The sequence below is a fragment of the Manis pentadactyla genome, chromosome 6 (assembly GCF_030020395.1).
Source record: "Manis pentadactyla isolate mManPen7 chromosome 6, mManPen7.hap1, whole genome shotgun sequence".
NCBI lineage: Eukaryota > Metazoa > Chordata > Mammalia > Pholidota > Manidae > Manis > Manis pentadactyla.
This window is the reverse complement of record NC_080024.1, coordinates 123,452,125-123,471,863: the sequence shown is the minus strand read 5'-3', so window position 1 is coordinate 123,471,863 and position 19,739 is coordinate 123,452,125. Positions and strand designations below refer to the sequence as shown.

General features: G+C 42.3%; 1 protein-coding gene across 8 annotated transcripts in view; it reads right to left on the bottom strand.

Moving 5' to 3' along the window:
• Positions 1-19,739, bottom strand: part of FHOD3 (formin homology 2 domain containing 3) — a 525,593-nt gene that overhangs the window by 438,026 nt on the left and 67,828 nt on the right. For all 8 annotated transcript variants that reach the window (XM_036884979.2, XM_036884980.2, XM_036884981.2 and 5 more), the window contains exon 3: positions 9,961-10,025. In XM_036884979.2, coding sequence (XP_036740874.2) covers positions 9,961-10,025 — 65 coding nt within the window. The remainder of the gene's footprint in view (positions 1-9,960; positions 10,026-19,739) is intronic.

Genomic DNA, 19,739 nt, shown 5'->3' with positions numbered 1-19,739 from the left:
GAAGAAGTCAAACTGTCACTGTTTGCAGATGACATGATATTGTACATAAAAACCCTGAAGAACCCACTCCAATACTACTAATACCTGAATTCAAAAAGTTGCCAGATATAAAATTAATACACAGAAATCTGTTGCATTCCTACACACTATCGATGAAGTAGCAGAAAGTGAAATCAGGAAAACAATTCCCTTCACAAATGCATCAAAAAGAATACAATACCTAGGAATAAACCTAACCAAGGGAGTGAAAGACCTATACCCTGAAAATTACAAGACACTCTTAAGAGAAATTAAAGAGGACACTAATAAATGGAAATTCATCCCATGCTCTTGGGTAGGAAGAATTAATATTGCCAAAATGGCCATCCTGCCTAAAGCACTCTACAGATTCCATGCAATCCCTACCAAAATACTGACAGCATTCTTCAACAAACTGGAACAAATAGTTCTAAAACTCATATGGAACCACAAAAGACCTCAAATAGGGAAAGCAATCCTGAGAAGGAAGAATAAAGCAGGGGGGACCTTGCTTCCCAACTTCAAGCTCTACTACAAAGCCACAGTAATCAAGACAATTTGGTACTGGAACAAGAACAGACCCATAGACCAGGGGAATAGAATAGAGTGTCCAGATATTAACCCAAGCAGATGTGGTCAATTAATATATGATAAAAGAGCTGAGCTATGGGTATACAATGGGGAAATGAAAGCCTCTTCAACAGCTGGTATTGACAAAACTGGACAGCTACATGCAAGAGAATCAAAGTGGATTACTGCCTAACTCCATGCACAAAAGTAAACTCGAAATGGATCAAAGACCTGAATGTGAGTCATGAAGCCATAAAACTCTTAGAGGAAAACATAGGCAAAACTCTCTTGGACATAAACATGAGCAACTTCTTCATGATCATGTCTCTCTGGGCAAGGGAAACAAAAGCAAAAATGAACAAGTGGGACTGTATCAAACTAAAAAGCTTCTGTGCAGCAAAGGACATGATCGGTAGAACAAAAAGACATCCTACAGTATGGGAGAATATATTCATAAATGACATATCCAATAAGAGGTTGACATCCAAAATATATAAAGAGCTCAAGCACCTCAACAAACAAAAAGCAAATAATCCAATTAAAAATGGGCAGAGGATCTGAGCAGACACTTCTCCAAAGAAGAAATTCAGATGGCCAACAGGCACATAAAAAGATGCTCTGCATCGCTAATCATCAGGGAAATGCAAATTAAAACCACAATGAGATATCACCTCACACAGGTTAGGATGGCCCCCATCCAAAAGACAAACAACAATAAATGTTGGTGAGGATGTGGAGAAAGGGGAACCCTCCTACACTGCTGATGGGAATGTAAATTAGTTCAACCATTGTGGAAAGCAGTATGGAGGTTCCTCAGAATGCTCAAAAAAAAAAATACCGTTTGACCCAGGAATTCCACTTCTAGGAATTTACCCTAAGAATGCAGGGGACCAGTTTGAAAAAGATAGATGCACCCCTATGTTTATCGCCGCACTATTTACAATAGCGAAGATATGGAAGCAACCTAAATGTCCATCGGTAGATGAATGGATAAAGAAGAGGTGGTAAATAAACACAATGAAATATTATTCAGCCATAAGAAGAAAAGAAATCCTACCATTTGCAACAACATGGATGGAGCTAGAGGGTATTATGCTCAGTGAAATAAGTCGGGCAGAAAAAGACAAGTATCAAATGATTTCACTCATCTGTGGAGTATAAGAACAAAGCAAAAACTGAAGGAACAAAGCAGCAGCAGAATCACAGAACCCAAGAATAGACTAATGGTTACCAAAGGAAAAGGGACTAGGGAGCATGGGTGGGTGGGAAGGGAGGCATAAGGGGATTAGTGGGTCTTATGATTAGCGCACATAATATAGGGGGGCATAGGGAAGGAGGTATAACACAGAGAAGACAAGTAGTGATTCAATAGCATCTTACTACGCTGATGGACAGTGACTGTAATGGGGTATGTGATGGGGACTTGATAATGGGGGGAGTCTAGTAACCATAATGTTGCTCAGGTAATTGTACATTAATGATACAAAATAAAAAAGAAAAGAAATGGCTGAAATAAACAACCTACAATTGAGTTCTCAAACTAATCATTTTTGTAGCAGTTTACAACCTTTGAAATAATTATAAACACATGATCTAATTTTAAGAGTCTTTTCAAGTTGACCATTGACTCCAAAGTGGAGTCTTTTCAAGGGCTAAGAGATGACTGAAGTGTCAAGTGCATGCCTAGCACCATGCCTTGCCCCCAAGATTTCCCCAAGTCCCTGGAAAATGAATCCACTTCCTGCCCACACCATCACAATCCAGTTACTGAGATAGAGATAGATCATGTCACCTCTGGGTACAATTACCAACAGAATTCACTCTCTTTTTTATTTCCAAATTGTGCTAACAAGATTTGAACCATGCTAACCTTTTCAATTTTCTCATTTGCTATTCTGTCATTATCACTCTAATATATGAACTTGAGCCTATAAGCTTGTAACAAATTCCCAAACACCTTTTTCTTTTTTGAATTACATCATGAACCGACTTCATGTTTTGCCGAACTACTAATGCTTCCCATACGTTTTTCCCCCAAGTTAAAATACTTCTCATTAGGTATTTCTAACACAACAGAAATTGGTAATGTACCCAAAGAATTTCCAGGAATCTTTTCTCTGAGTCTCTCAGCAAGCCCTGAAAAACACACTGTGCACACCTAATCCTTGAAGAACCTCCATTTATCAAGACATCTGCAAGCCATTCACCCTACTATCCAGTTCCCATGCCTTCTGGACATCAAAGTTTTCTAGTAACAAGACAAAGCATTTTGTTTTCTTCTATTGCTCCATGAGAAAAAAAAAACTGAAGTCGTCTGTTCATGGGGATAACCACAGGGGCAGAGGGCAATCTCTAGAGCTGCAATACACCCTACAAGCAGGTTAAATCTGTGAGTGGAAAGCATTTGTAGAGACACTCTAGCAGGAATCACTTGAAAGCATGGTGGTTTCTTTAGCAGGGGTTGTTTTCCAGATATAATTAAAGGTTCTACTGGACAGCAACTTTGGAATCTAATACCAGTACATGGTTTGAACTTGACTTGTAACATATGCTAAAGGTGTCCCCGCCTATACGACTACACTCTCCAGTGTCATTTTTTTTTGGCGGGGGAGGGGCTAGAATTTCATGTTCCTTGTTAAGAATATAAGCAATTATTAGGATAAGGCAAAGCAAACGCATTGATAATAGTTCTAAGGCAATGTTCAAATTATTTTATCCAACATCTAGAGATTCCTAGAGATGAAAAGTAACGAAGTGCTAAGACGGCAATAAAGTAAATAAAGTAAAAGGGGGAGAGGAGTGGTAAGAGCACAAGAAGAAATAAAGGTGCCATAAGAGACCCTAAGATACCTGCTTTTCTTTCCTGTGGTTCATTTCACATTTGTTCTCATCCATATTAGTTTCTTGATGCCTCCTAATTCCCATACTGATCTGAGTTTTAAGCTCTATCTAGAAGGTTCTCATACTCTCAGAGGTGTGTCTCATCTTCTTTATTCCCCCCCTGTATTTATGTTTACCTACCTGACTGTAGATGGTAGAGACATTCTTTAAATTCATTTTCTAGCTGTTCTTTTTCTTTTTGGTGAAAAATCATTCCTGATCTATCTATACACTCTACAATCATAAAATTTGTGGACAGATATGTGACAGAACTTAATTGTCACCAGTATTTAAATACTAGATTCTTGTGTAGTTTAACAGTCTTGGTATGTTTCATATCCTTCCCACATCCTTTCTCTCTTTATTGAGGGTTGGGGGGAGCTCATCTGTCAATCAGTGACCAGAGGCACCTTAGAGGTAGCCACCCATACAAAGTAGAGAAAGGCTGACAAGCTGACCTCCCCAATCCCACACCCTCCTAAACACATGGACATTCGGTGGGGTCTGCTACCTTGGAGCTGAGGCAGATTAATAGGAAACAGACAATGGGAGGTATTTTCTGATTAACCCAGAGAGCTTATTTTTACTTAGAAAACAGAGCTCTGGGCAAAAACAGGTCACGGATTTGGCAGCTTATAAAATAGAGGAAGTTTTAGAACAACAACAACAACAATAACAAACAATAATAATAATAATAATAATACAGGCACCAGACACCTCCTGCTGCAGGGAGACTGGATTTTAAGCCCAAGCGCACCTTGTGCTGAGGCTGCAGCCAGCTACTCAGGGGAATCTGCAGAAAGATGGCTGAAATGGAAGATGGACTCCAGGGTTCCTGGAGAACTGGTGGACTCCTACATTAAAGGTTATGTATTTTCCAGGTATAATTAAAGGTTCTACTGGACAGCAAATATAAAAGAGAATGAGTTCTGTTGTTAATTGTACCCAGAGGTGACATGATCTATCTCTATCCCAAAATAGGAAATGTGATGCACTGTGCCTAACCCCACTAGCGAAGAGGAAGAGTATGGCCAGGACACCGTGAGCTTGGCCACTGGACATACAGGAGCAGGGCAAGGAGGGAATCTGGACACCATGAGCTCAGCCACCGTGACATCCACAAACAGCACAGGAAGGAACCCTACCCATGACCCAAGGCTACAGAGGCTGGACAAGTACAGAGGTGGATTGCTGTAGGAGTACAGGACAGAGTCAGCAGGAAGCTCCGGTCCAAGACCTAAAGTTAGAGAAAGCAGGGCAGGGGGACCAAGAAGGGAAAGAATGACTCAAGAGGTGTCTCCCAGTCAGTGAACCACCAGTTTACTGTTTCTGCAGTCACACAGTGGGACTCGGAGGGCCTGCCATCCCAGACAACAGAGGACCAGTGGCTCCTGTATGAACGCCACCAACCCCAACACCCAGAGGGGCCAGATGCCCAAGCGAACACACATCACTGCACAGGCCCCAATGTCTCAGTACCCACAGGCTAAACAGCTCCTCCTCTTTTTTACCTAATAGAGAAAGACCAGCCAGGTGCTATTAGGCCTAAGAGTGTCAAAAAGGCATTTTGCTGTTTCTAGGAGACCTAGTTTTTAAGGAAATTCCAGACACTCAGAATCAAGAGGCAGTAAGGATCATACAAGAGTCCAGTTAACATTCAAAGTCCATGTCACTCAGCAGCCCACCTGAGGGATGAGTGTCACATTGGAAAAGGAAGCTGGCGGGGAGCCTCCCTGCAAGGCCAGGAGGACTCAGCCACACAAAACCAGCGCAAACTGGGCATAGAGAGAAAAGACACTCAGAGGCGGGGGACACTTAGAAGCGAGCTAAGCAAAGTGAGAGAGGACAGAGGAGCCATGCTCGTATTCACGGGCATCAGAAGGGCAGAACCTGAGAAAAGGATTGGGGAACAAACGGGGGAGGGGCCAAGGGTTACAGATTATGGCTCCTCTCCCCATGCTCTGAACCCAGAAGCCCAGAGCTCTCCACACTGTAGCTAGAGGGGTTTCAGACACTGGACAGAATCTGTAGCTTACTGGGAGCCCCTGACCTGACACCCACACCAAAAGGACTCACACACCACCTCCATCCCACCCATGAAAGCCAGCACCAGTGCAAGCTCCTTACCCATCAAGGACGCACATGTCCTCAGGATAGTACTTCTGGACACCATGCCCCAGAGAACCATCCCCTCTAAATCAGTTAGCACATGAGCTGAATCCCCTCAGTCACTCTTACACTAGAAGGTTCTTGCTGAAGAAATGCTCCACTGTCATTCACCTCTTTGCATAGCAGGATAGTGAGAAGCTTGGCAACATGGGAGAAAGGAGCCATGCATGTCACTGCTTAACTCTCCAGAGGAGAATGCTTTGTAAGTGATATATTGTCTCATTCTTCTGAGGTTTCTGTTGCTGCAAACTACTTTTCTGCATCAATGGATGAAGCAGTCTTTTCCTATGTCATTTTCTTGCCTTTAAAAGTGACTTCATCCCTGTTATTTGACATTTAAAAAGCAATAAAACCAATCTCATGGAGAGATCAGTCACTTTAGCTATCTTGCCAACTTCTGCCTATCTCATCTCTGTCTTCATGAGAAGACCTCATTATCTCATAGTTTTGGGGTAAAATGCCTCTCAAGGGTCTAAAGACCTGTATAAGGTTGTTTTTCATAACTACAAGCATAAATGACATTTTGGAAGCTGCAGCAATTTATCCTTTTGTCTAACTCAATGCTGGATACTAGAGAGTGTCTGCCTTACAGCTCCCAAAGAATCAATAGACAGGGTTCATTTCCTTAATGGAAAGACAGGACTCTGCTTTGGAAAACTGAAGCACAGAGGTTTTAAGCAAAACAAAACGCCTTCAAAGTCAGCCAGTACAAAACATGAAGATATTAACTAACAGTTTCAAACCTTTTTTTTAAAATTCCTGATTCTATTTCTTATCCCACAGTGCTTCGGCTCCTTTTCTCTTCATGATGAGATTTAGTCATCAGAGCCAGTTGGCCCTCTTAACATTTTTCTGGTGTCTGGAAATAGGATCACTTGTAGGGACCAAAAAATTTATTTTCTCTAGCTAACCTCATAAAATGCAGACTTCACATGCTTATCACAGATTTTTTTTCACATCTAAGTTCATGCCCATAATATGACCATCATTTTTTTGGGGGGGTCTGAAGCTGGATTAAGAAGGCAAATTATGCATTATTTACTACAATGTTTTACATCAGGTGGTTGTACTAAAAATGTGCAAAGAAATTAAAGCTACATTAGAGAGGAAGACAGAGATACAAAAAGCTTAGCGCCTCTCTCCAAACCAAAATCTCATTCCAAATCCCTGCCAAATGCTTCAGAGCTGCCACACTATCAGAAAAGACCTATCTTGGCTGCCAGCTGTGACCTTCAAAGCAGTGCCCGGTGACCTTAATTTTTTGTGAGGTTTGCTCAGTTGCTAGCCATGAAGGCTCCACTCCACTCTCATCCCAAGGTACATTATTCCAAAGTTAACACTAGAGAATTCCAAAGGCATGTCACCTCCAATTTATCAACATACAGTCCTGAATTCTAAACATTCCTACACTTAATAAAAACAGGAATGAAGAAGGAGAGAATGTAGGGTGAAAAAAAACAACATTATTTTGGAGAAATTTAGTTGATAGTATTTTTAAACCCATGGGCCAAAACTGATCCTGGATCCTTCCAGTCCAGTCACATGGTGGGAAGGGCGGTCTTTGGAGGAGCTGCATATGGTGCTTGGCCTGAAACAGCTGCCTTCGTCCAACACCCACAACAATCCAACCCTTTCTTACATGGGGAAAAGGGAGATCACCTTGAAAAGAAACACAAACTCAACCAAGTGACATGAAGAAGGGTTCCTCCCTGCCCCCAACCTTGTCATGTTTTTGTCATTTCAACTGAAGATTGTTCCAGGTTTAAGTTTTTTCATCCCAAAGAAATCTCATCTAATATTGTCATTTAGAAAAAAGAAAGAATATATCACAATGGGGGTTGGTACTTCATATACATCATGCATACATTCCATTTTCTACACATAACCAAAGGACAATATTTAGTGCTATACTAATAAATGTATTCCAATCTTGCCAATAAAAGGACATGGAACAACAAAGAGGATTTTTCAATATAAAGGAAAAACTGTGCCTTCTTAGGTACCGATATTAATTTGTACAGTCAAGCCCTTTCATCCAACATACTTGGGGCTGAGGCAATTAATGTTAAAAACTGATTAACACAGAAAATCTTTTTAAAATGATACATACACACCTAACCTACAGCTATGGTGACTGATGGCCCCGGTTTGCCTGTGATGCAGACAGGGTTGGTCACCAGGCTTATAGTGCATAAGGAGATACATCTTCACACCCTATTTTGGGCCACAATCTTTCTTTAAGTAAGGATCTAGTTGGAATTCACTGTGGACCTTCGTTCTGAAACACTCCAATGATATGGTCTAAGATGTCAAAACTCAGTTACTTCGAAGTCAAACAAGAACTGAAAAAACTTCCAAAAACTAGAATCCCTCTAGATTCTTACATTTCCTCACCATTGTAGTTGACACAACCCACTTCCGTTGACAAAAATGCTTTTGTAGTGACTATTTTTGAATCTTTTCCAAAATTTCCAAAGCAGTGACTTTTTATAACTAGTATTTAATCAATTTATAAAGTATTCATGTACCATTTCATCAAATTATTTCATTCTAATGGCAAATGTGATTGGTCTAAGGAGGTTTGGGAACAAATCCACTGATCATGTCAGCACCCTGTTCAACCCCTTAATCAGGAAGACATGCGTATCCTAGGAGAATGGGCTGGACAGGCTGCTATGCTCAGAATGCCATGAAGATTAGATGTGTGTTTTACATGTACTATAAGAGACCACAGAATACATAAATTAATACAATGAGTCAATAACATGGAAGCTGGTTAGAACTCCTGTACTTGAAATATTTAAGCACATACTGAAAAGAATGAATTTTCTTAAAAGCAGATCATTTTTATCTAGCCTAGTTTAGTGTTAATCTGCTCTCCACTGCGTTACTATACCAGGGAAATACTGATTCATACTCACATACCAAATCCCTATTGGCTATCAGCTATATTTCAATCAAATGTTCATTTCAACAGTATTGAGCGTATGCTGTGTGCCTGGATTTGTTCTAGATCCAGGATGAAGATGGTGGAGAGATTATCCAAAATCATAGATCACAGGCCTTTTCTTCAGACAGACATGATTCTACATATGAACTAACTGAAGAAGTAACACAGGTAATAAAAAAAGCAACTGATTAAATATAATCAAGTGTCTGTACATATTTTATGGCCACTCAGTGTTATGCAGTTGAGAATCGAACAGTCAATGCTGAAGATTCTACGGATCTCATTTTGTTTCCAACGAGATTACAAACCCTCCCAGCACCCTGCCCCTCCAACCCTGAGGTTTGTAAGTCTGCTACACAATTACTCGCTGACCACATAGACAAAGGCTGTCACTTTAGATACTTGCGGCATCAAACACTTAACACCAAATTAAGTAAAATTACTGATTCCCCTCCATGTCCCTGGGTCTCCAGTGGAGGAACAGGGAGAAGGAGAAGGGGCCAGAAATTATTCATTCCCCTCTACCACACATACCATATGCCAGGTATAGACTGGGCCTCACCAGGAGAACATATGTGTTCCTCATTGGAGGCCTGAATTAAGACCACAATGTATATTACGTAAAAGCAAAACTACTCAGATATGGAAAACTTTCCATAAAGTGAATTTTGGTTCCTTTTTTCCTTTTATGATATTAAACACTTGCCTCAACTTGGCTCAATGCCAGAAGGAAACTGGGCCACAGTTTTAGACAAGTTCAGCATAAACATTATCTACTTAGCACAGGTCATTGCTTTCGTTGCCACTCAACCCATGTGTCTGGGTGAGGAACCCGATGGATCCAGGAAAACCAGTGGCTGCAGAAGAAGTCCCAGTGGGTTTCCTGTGACACCATAGACAAGTCATTCTAAACCACAAACACATCCACTCAACACCAGATCTCTTGGTGCCCCACCCTACCTTGACTCCAGAATTGCTTTTCAGTCCCTTGCCTGAAGCCAGGAGCCTCAGACCCCATTTCCCCACAGGGAGCTTGGCAGAGCCACCGGGAGGCAAGTGAAGGCCACTTTGGATGGAGGTTCACACCAGTGCAGCCCATGAAGACCCTCACCTCTCCCTCATCACCAGAAAGAACCTCATCAACAGTCTCTCTTCCCTCCAGCTCCATTCACTATCCAAAGAGCAAAAGAAGTCAGAATGAAACAGGGCTTTAAAACTGGCCAGAAATCACTTCACTAAAAGCTTAGTCCAGGGTCAGGGTTAACCCAAGTCAACAGCACAGTGATACATTCATGTTATTGTTTAAGCGATGTTTCTCAGCCATTGAATCACTGAGGGCAGACGTAAGCATGCCTTCAACAGATGTCACTCACCGATGCAGGCATGGACCCTCACCGACAGCTGTGTCCTCAGAATGATGCTGTGCTTTGGGCCCCGCCTAAAGGAGACAGGAGAGAAAACACGGGCATCAGAGAATCGGCAAGAAGACACCCATGTGCTGTTGATCAGCTTGAAGGTTCTGACAAACCCTCCTGAAAGAGGCTCTGATAAGAAGAATCTATCCTGACATAATGTGATATCACAGGGCTTCATGAAAAATAAAATAATAAAGCTTGACTCTGGAAGAGTGGCACACTCATTCTATTGCTAAACCCAGTCACCTCATCCCCTCCACAAGTTTACATATACTCATGCTTGACCATGTTGGGAAAATTTCAAAATCTGTGCTTATGAAATGAAATCCCTGGAATGTAACAGTGCAAATCAGCTTGATCATTCCCATGGCTATTTTTACATTTTTTTGGATATAAGAAAAGGACACACATAGTGGGTAATCAGAAAGAGCTGCTAGCTGTGTATCAGTTCACTGTTTGGGCTTCTATCTTTTACTCTTACAGGAAGATGAGAGTCTACTGAAGAGCTTATAGGCTACTTGTTAACAGGAATACCAATTCACACCACACCTTGTCTCACCTTTGCTTCCTTTTCATTTCATTTCTTATGAGGTAGAAAAAAAGATGGCCATTCTCTCCAAATCTGCTCCTCCTAGGGCTCTTCCTGCTTTTTGCAGGGAAAGGCTACAGCACGGAGCAGTGGGGAAAAGATGACAAATGGGAGGAACAGGAGTCCTGGCTTCCTGGGGGTAACAAAGGCTTTGAGGTTTGGAGAAAAGGGGTAACAGTGAACAAAGGCTGATGGAGCCAGCCAGCCAGAAGGGCAGCATATAACCTGCTGGGCCTCGGTGGCTGGCTTCCCCCGCCCATCACTCCTCTGGCCATGCTCATCTCTCCCCATCAGGGCTTTGTTTACAACGTCTGGTGGTGCTTTCCTGCTTCCTGGTTTGTGGTAGTGTTAGAGGGGAGGCAGACAGAGATCTCACCAGGGAACACTGTTAATATTGGGAGTATGGAGTCACAGTAATCATTTAAACAATTATAGTTTTTATTCTTGAAATCAGATAAGAGGGGAAAGCATGGTTTTAAAAATGGGTTTTTTTATTATTTTACAAAAGAAAGGAAACCAGTTGCATAGTCTTACAGAAGCATTCAGTAGCCTCCAGCCTAGCAGCTGCAGTCAGAGAATCTGCATTCATAGTCCCTTCAAATCCCAATTAGCCTCTCCTATTTACTTTGTTCATTTGATTGTTTTACATTTGCTATATGCAAGGCATTCGTCTCCAAGATCTTACAAGAAACACAGAACACTTGACCCATCTTCAGAAAACATGTTTGAGATTCCCATAAGCACAGACTTCTTCAAAACTTCCTTCCTCATGCAAGAAAAAAATCTTTCTCTCTCAAAAATCCTGATGTTGACATTCCTTCAACACTTGAGATCATACTAGGAAGAAAGTTTCAATTAGGTGAATTGCGCTGAATGATTGAACAGCTTGTGTGAACTGCCAGGGAAGAGGTTCTGAGCCTGGGGGCAACAGCCAGCAGTGCGTGGCCTCTGCCAGGGTGATGCTGGGGCTGAGCTGCAAGCAGTAACCAGAGAACCACTGATGGTGCCTGGCCCCAACTATGAGAAACAGCAAACCCTAAGTCAGCAAATCTGGAGGATTTTCTGTTACTAATGTTATCAGCAGTTAAGAGGCAATAACAAATGCCAAATGAGTGGTAGACAAAGTACATGCTTTAGATGCCCAGAGTGGGGAAGCATGAGATGGCATGAGAAAATATTTCAGAACACCTTGAGCTCTGGAAAAGTTCCAAAGGGTCTGCTGATAGCCCCTATTTCTACCCTTAAACAACTACAAAGAAAAATTTGGAGGAAATTTTTTCTTGCAGAATTCTCCAGTCCCACGGGGAATGTGTGGGGCAATCACTCTGGGATTCCAGGCACCTGCAGAAAACTAAGAGAGTCTTTCCAAGGAAGCCAATGGCAGGCCCACCATTTTGAAGGTACCATCTTTTCAGTGCTTGCACATTGAGAAATCATGCAATTGGACTGGTTAGGCTAAACCCTAATGGATTTTTAAAAACTGTAGAACAAAAAAGGCCTATTTTACAGTTTTATCACTCATAATCCTTTACTTCAATATTATACCTTCCTCTCCACTTGCCCAAGTACACAAAATCCTACAATGGAAGTTACCCTTATGGAACTGGGAGCCAAGGACTATGGAAGCTGCTTGACAAAGAATGAGGCTCCAGATCCCAGGAGTTCCTGGCAAAGGAGGGGATAGCTGGGACAGAGACGAGTGGTGGTGAGTGCAGCCAGCTCCAGAAGAGATGTCCTTCATCTCCCAAATCACTTGTCTTTCTCCCACCTTTGACAAAGGTACAATTGCTGTGCCCATTTTACAGAAGAGGATAACAAAGCCTGTAGAAATGACATAACTTGCAAAAAGTCACATGGCTGGTAGAAACAAACCCAGGCTGAAAGAAGAACATCTGACTACATAGTCCCCAGCACCATCCAGCCTTTTGCTGTACAACTGCCTCACCATATAACCTTCTCCAGGGCTTACAAAGGATGAAAAGAGTCCCCACCTTTTTAGGGAACTGCTAAACCACAATGTTAAACCCTAACAAAAAGGACACACACAAAAGATTAATATGCAAATATCTAAGAAAATATTGGCAAAACAAATTATGCAACATGAGAAAATAACACAACAGGACCAAATAAGCTTTATCCTAAGAACTCAAGAAGAATTACAGGAAATTCAATGTTTTATTCATCTATACCAAATATCAATCCATTGAGGACACCCATCATAAGCTCCCTTTAAATCTGGTAGCTTTCTGCCTTCCACCACCAAAATTTCTAATTGGAATGCTAACATATTGGAGAAAGGTTGATTTTTATGTATTTATTTTATATTTGGCCCTCTCTCTGCTATTATTAATTCTAAAATCTTTTAACCAATTCTTTTTGCTTTTTGGGGGGAAATAATCAGGTCATCTGTTTAAAATTAATCATTCTCCCCACTTTTCCAGGAAATATGCCCTTGTTTTCTGTTTCAGACCTAAAACTTTCAGAGGAAAATTAAATCATCACGGGTGAAAAAAGATGGTGGCATGAAGTGAGGCAGAAATCTCCTCCGAAAACCAGATATATTATTAAAATACAGCAAAAACAACTATTCCTAAAAGAATGACCAGAAATAAGATTACACCAGACAGTCTACATCTGGGACAAGAGAGTACCTCATGGAATATATGTAAAGTAAAAAAGCAGCGACCTGGCAGGACCCGAGCACTCCCCTCACCCCAACTCACTAGCATGAGGAAGAGAATCAGAGCGGGGAGGGAGAAGCAGCCCAGGACTGCTAAGTACCCAGCTCTAGAAATCGATTCCAGGAGCACAAATCCACATTGCATGGTGCTCTGGAGATAACCGGGGCTGAAAACCAAAGTTATAGACTGAGACTGTGAACAGGTTCCCACAACAGGCTGCCCAGGGACAAAAGAAAGGTGGGTGCTTTGAAAGACTTCCCAACAGTGAGAGGGCTGCTAAAGGGGTAAGGGTTTAGGAGAAGAAACAGGTGGACAAAATCGTCCTGGCACACCCAGCCCAGCAGATTGGGAACTTTCAGGAGCTTCAGGTGATCCATCCCACTGGCTGGCAACGCATCCCCGAGGCCCCTCACTGCAATAAGTAGCCTGCAGCTTCTTCCTCCCCACTGTCACCCGCACCTGCACACAAACCCGATGTCCCCACCATTGCTCCAGACCAGCCAGAGGGCAGCCCCACCTACGGCAACTACACAGCTTAACTCAAGAGTCTTTTCCCTGCATGCGGCTAACCAGCCCTAACAGCAGAGGCAGGCGATGCGGCCTGGAAGCAGGAAAGGACTTTGTCCTCCTGGAAGACACCTGGGCTGCTCGCCTGTGACCCCCGCCTTCACCCTAGGCCATCCAGAGGGCTGCCTACCCACAGCAATTTAAGGGATTAACCTAGAGGCCACTCCCTGGGTACAACTCACTGGCCCTGACAGTGGAAACAGGCACTGTGGCCGAGAAGCAGGAAAGACCTCGCTCTTTAGGGTAGGCACTGGCGCCACTCGCCTGTGACCACTGCCATCTCTCCAGATACTGCGCAGCTCTGAAGAACAGAGCTTCTGGGCACTATAGGGCACTGCCTACACAAACCTAATATTTCTCACTAATAGGATTATGAAAAGACAAAAGAACCTTGTTCAATCCAAAAAACCTCAAACACCAGAAATAGGATTCAGTGACACTGAAATCACCAATCATCCTAAAATGAATTCAAAATAAAAGTAATAGGCATGCTAATGGAGCTATAGAAAAATACTCAAGAGCTAAGGAACAAATTCAGGAGGAAGATAGACACCTTAAAAAATACAGTTGCTGATTCTGCATCTGTGGATGTTTTATTGCCCTTGTCTAGTTTGGATTAACACATAGTCTACAGGCACACACCTGATCATCTACATTTACTCTCTTACAACACTAAACTATGTTTTCTACTTTTATCTTGCATCTACCTACCACTTCAGCATTTTATTTAAAAAAATAATAATAATAAAGGGAGAAATGTGGGATCCACATATAAATCAAGTATAAAAATCAAATGAATATTTATATTTGACCTGATTGTTTATAGTTCATAATGCGTGATCAAAACCAAAAGTTTCTGTGATGACTGCCCTTGTACTGTTCACCATGTAAGAACTTATTCACTATGTAAGAATTTGTTCACCATGTAAGAACTTGTCTGTTATGCTTCAGAAGATCGGAGACTGATGAGAATTAGGCTTGGGGTGGATTAATGATTGTGCATTGAGCATTGACTCCCCTATACAGAATTTTATTGTTGTTAACAAACATTTAATCAGTAAATATGAGAAATGCCCTCTGAAAAAAAAACAAAAAAAAATACAGTTGCTGAAAAGGACACCATCAGTAGAACAAAAAGGCATCCTACAGTACGGGAGAATATATTCATAAATGACATATCCGATAAGAGGTTGACATCCAAAATATACAAAGAGCTCATGCACTTCAACAAACAAAAACCAAATAATCCAATTAAAAAATGGGCAGAAGAGCCGAACAGACACTTCTCGGAAGAAGAAATTCAGACAACCAACAGGCACATAAAAAGATGCTCCACATTGCTAATCATCAGAGAAATGCAAATTAAAACCACAATGAGATATCACCTCACAACAGTTAGCATGGCCAACATGCAAAAGACAAACAATTACAAATGTTGGAGAGGATGTGGAGAAAGGGGAACCCTCCTACACTGCTGGTGGGAATGTAAATTAGTTCAACCATTGTGGAAAGCAGTATGGAGGTTCCTCAAAAATCTAAAAATAGAAATACCATTTGACCCACAAGTTCCACTCCTAGGAATTTACCCTAAGAATGCAGGATCACAGATTCAAAAAGCATATGCACCCCTATGTTTATCGCAGCACTATTTACCACAGCCAAGAAATGGAAGCAACCTGTGTCCTTCAGTAGATGAATGGATAAAGAAGCTGTGGTACATATACACAATGGAATATTATTCAGCCATAAGAAGAAAACAAATCCTACCATTTGCAACAAGACGGATGGAGCTAGAGGGTATTATGCTCAGTGAAATAAGCCAGGCAGAGAAAGACAAGTACCAAATGATTTCACTGATCTGTGGAGTATAAGAACAAAGGAAAACTGAAGGAACACAACAACAGCAGACTCACAGAACCCAAGAATGGCATAGCAGTTACCAAAGGGAAAGGGACTAGGGAGAGTGGGTTGATTGGAAGGGAGAGATAAGGGGATTAAGGGACATTACGATTAGTGCTCATAATATAGGGGGCACAGGGAAGGAAGTATAGCACGGAGAAGACAAGTAATGGCTCTATAGCATCTTACTATGCTGATGGACAGTGACTGTAATGGGGTATGTGGTGGGGATCTGATCCTCAGGCACAGGCCTGAGGGAAGGGTGAGGGCCCCAACTTACTTAAAGTCAGGAGAACCTTGGAATGCATACAGGATGTCCTACAGCCACACTGATCCTCATGACACCCCTGAAGGCCCAAGCTTCTCAGGCTCACTCTCAGCTCTCCCATGCTCCCACCTCCCTCACCACAGCCACTACCTCCTGCTCAGGGCTAACTTCTGTCTTGCCAATGGATTTCAGCCCCGGGCAAGTTCACTATGGATTCAATGAGACTGTGGAATGACAATGGAATGTTCTTAGGGAGAAAGAGTTATACCCAACTTTGTTCCCACAGTAGCAGGTCAATCACTAGAATCCCGGCCACTTAGAGCAAGTCTGCATGCAGCAAGCCAGTCTCTGCCTTCGGGCCTCTCAACCCCCACAGATGTCTCAGTCTTGTCCTCGGCATTGCTACTACTCCAATTTCTGCTCTTCTGCACCCTTGCAGCTGTGCAGCCCTGCCACTGTATTGCCCAGCACACTGGGCAGAGCTCTTTATATAGAGCCAATAGCAATGTATTGCCCACACATGTGTAGTGAGCTAGCTGACCAGGGCCAGGTGAGAATCCTGGCCATAGGAACCTTCACTTAATCCACACCTCAAACCTCACCTTCCCCGTGACAGTTCCCTTTGGACCTCCACTGCCACTGGTTTCCTTTGAGAGGCAGTGTGTGTGGGAGCAAGCCAAAAAAGTCAGGGAAGTTCTCTGGGCCAGCTCTGTCCTGTAAACAAGTCTCCAGCCTTGGTTTTTTGAACTGCAAATATGCAATCTTATTGTGATTTACTTGCATAGACCTCTCTAGCTCTAAAGTCCAGTGATTCATATTGTATCTTCTTCTCAAATTCTGACTATATATTCAGACAGTAAGGGCTACTGGTTTTGAGTTTGCTTTACATGCTGGGAACTAGCTTGAAATCTTAGATATATCATTGCATTTTACCTCACAACAACCAAGGAGGCAGTATTGTGATTATGTTATCCCCACTTACAAGAAAACTGAAGTTCAGAGAGGTAAAGTAAAATCCCCATACTCACACAGCCATGAAACTAAATGCAAAGCCACGTCCTTAACCACTATACTCTCCTGCCCTCTGCTCTGCTCTCTTCAGGGGCCAGAGAACCTGTTGTGATCCTTGCTGATATGGGGAGGAAAATGCAGTTGGCTTATAATGTCCTCATTTTATAAAGAAATTTCCCAAATTACTATCAGAGGTGAAATGCTTTGCCCAAGATCACCCAACCAGGGTCAGGAGTAGTAATCCAGAGGCTTCAGGGTTTCCGTTTCCACTTCCCCATGCCATGGCTGCTGATGTCCCTGGCCCTGGAAGGTAATAAACAGACCAGGCTCCACTTCACTAGCGTTATAATTGCTTCATCCTTCACTTTTTTCAAGGTCTTTCTCCTCTTCACTGGTTAGCTACAGCTTGAGTGATAATTCTAAACAAGAAGTGAGTTAATTTTTAGTCTTGGCATAAAAGAACAAGGTAATGGACAAGAACAAAGAAACAAACTCCCCTAGCAAGGAAAATTCATTCAGGACACTATGAAAAATACCCATTTTCACACAGCCTGCCACACCTCTTCATTAGGAGACCACAACATTAATAGATTTTTTTGCTATACTTTACACAAAGAAATCAAGAGAAAGACAGGTTTTATCTTTTTCATGCCTTAAAAAAGCAATTCTTAACTAGGAAGAAATTATATTTTAACTCCCATTCATGGGAGACATGTGTTCTTAGGCACACAAATTTTGCCAAATGCCACACTTTTAAGAGGACCTAGGAGGGTCACTCAGTTCAAGTGATCCTGCTCATCTGCCCAGACACCTCCCACCTGCGCAGGAAAGTGCAGCCTGCAGGCTGCTTCCAAGCAGCTCCTAGAGATTTTCCGTGTGCTGCCTGTGGTCCATGGTAGTAAATGACCTGGAGATAACCGAGGTGACCTGGCAATACCAGGACAGCACCATCCTGGCACATCTCCTGCAACCCAGGCCAGGAACAGAGGGGCCTCCCCACCAGAGATCAGTAAAGGTGGCCTCTTCATACTCTTCCAGGCAGACAGGAGTGAAGCCCAAGTATGTTCCAAAGGACATGGGTGAAACATGATTATTTCAAAGACATAAACCCAACCTGAGGGTGAGTTTGGAGCCCACCAGTCAAATGTGCAGCTTCCCAACATCATTTGGGCTACCTTTCCCTGTTTGGTGCCTCCCACATTATGAGCCTGCCTTCCCATCTTGCCATAATTTGTTTCCCCAGAATTCCATGTTGTTAGGGTGCAGAAATGTGATTAAGGCTGCATCTATCAGAAGGACCCATGGCCAGGAGATGATTCAGAAGGGGACAAAGGGAAAAAGTAAGCCCCAGAACATCCTCTGATAAGCTAGCTTGCAGCTGAGGTCCCTGGCTCTTTAGGGACAGCTATGGTGGGGCTTCCCGCACCTGGATGCTGATGTTGACATTGTGATCTGTAGCAAATGTATCTTCCCTGGAGCTCCACCCTGCGGGGAGTTGGGTGCTATTTCAACTACAGTCAGTGTCTTAGCCAGGGACTCTTGATGTCCTGACATGAACCAACCTAATGTTACAAAAAGTACAAATGTACATCCTGAGTACACCTGAAATGTCTTTGCCCAAAAGCTCCCAGGATGGCAGGGGAGCACAGACTTGGAAAGTGGTCACACCTGTGTTCAAACCTAGCTCCACCATCTACTGGCTCTGCCCCTCAGATGTGTAATTTAATCCAGACCCTCAGTTGTTTCAAATGAAAAATGGAGACAATAAAATCCAATCATATTTTTGTTCAGAGAATGAATGATTAAACAAACATACTGTGAATAAGGTACCTAATATAGCAGTTGGCAGAGCAAGTGCTCCATAAATGTTATTTTCTTCTCCACCCTTAACTCTTGATAGTGTTGGGTAATGTACTAACACTTTTTTGTCCCTAAGCTTCCATCTCCAAATCACTCAAGTTTTGGCAAGAAAGAAAAAATTCAAACAGGACATGGTCTTCAATCATAATACCACTAGAGACAATTTTCAAACTCCAATGGTCTACTTATAAGACTTATAAGTGGGGTCTGTTTGATCAATGAGTCACGAAGTTATCCAATTAGACTGTCATCCAGTGTGAATGCTGATATCTAATATAATGAAACATCATTGTCAAATACTTGGTAAAAATCTATAGCAATGGAATTTCTCTTAAGTCAATAAATCCAATTACACTAATTTTTTAAAAATGATGATGAGTAGAATCTGTTGTGACTTAATGATACCCCCCATGTGTGTACAGCCTATTGATAGCTTCCAGGGTCTTTTCCACACACTGTTGATATAGCCCTTGGAACTATTTGGGAGACAGGCCCTCAGAGAAACTTGCTGGTTCTTACTGAGGACCCAGTCTTGGGGCTCATGGTCTTACCATTCAGGAACCCATGCTGGGATCCTGTCATTCATCTGTACACCAATGTTCCCTGAGTGCCTATAATGTGTTGAGAAAATGCTAGGTGATGGATAATCAGACAGGCCCAGCTCTGGCCTACCAGAGTTTAGCAGCACAGAAGAGGGACAATTAATGGGAAAAGGGCCATTAACTGTGATATTCATCAATACACACTGGAGTCAGGTAAGAAACTAACACTATAAGGGTTCCCATTTTTCCTCATTTTTTGAGCCATTCATGGAAAACCACTCTCAGGTAAAATTCATCTGTCTATAATATATTTTTAACTC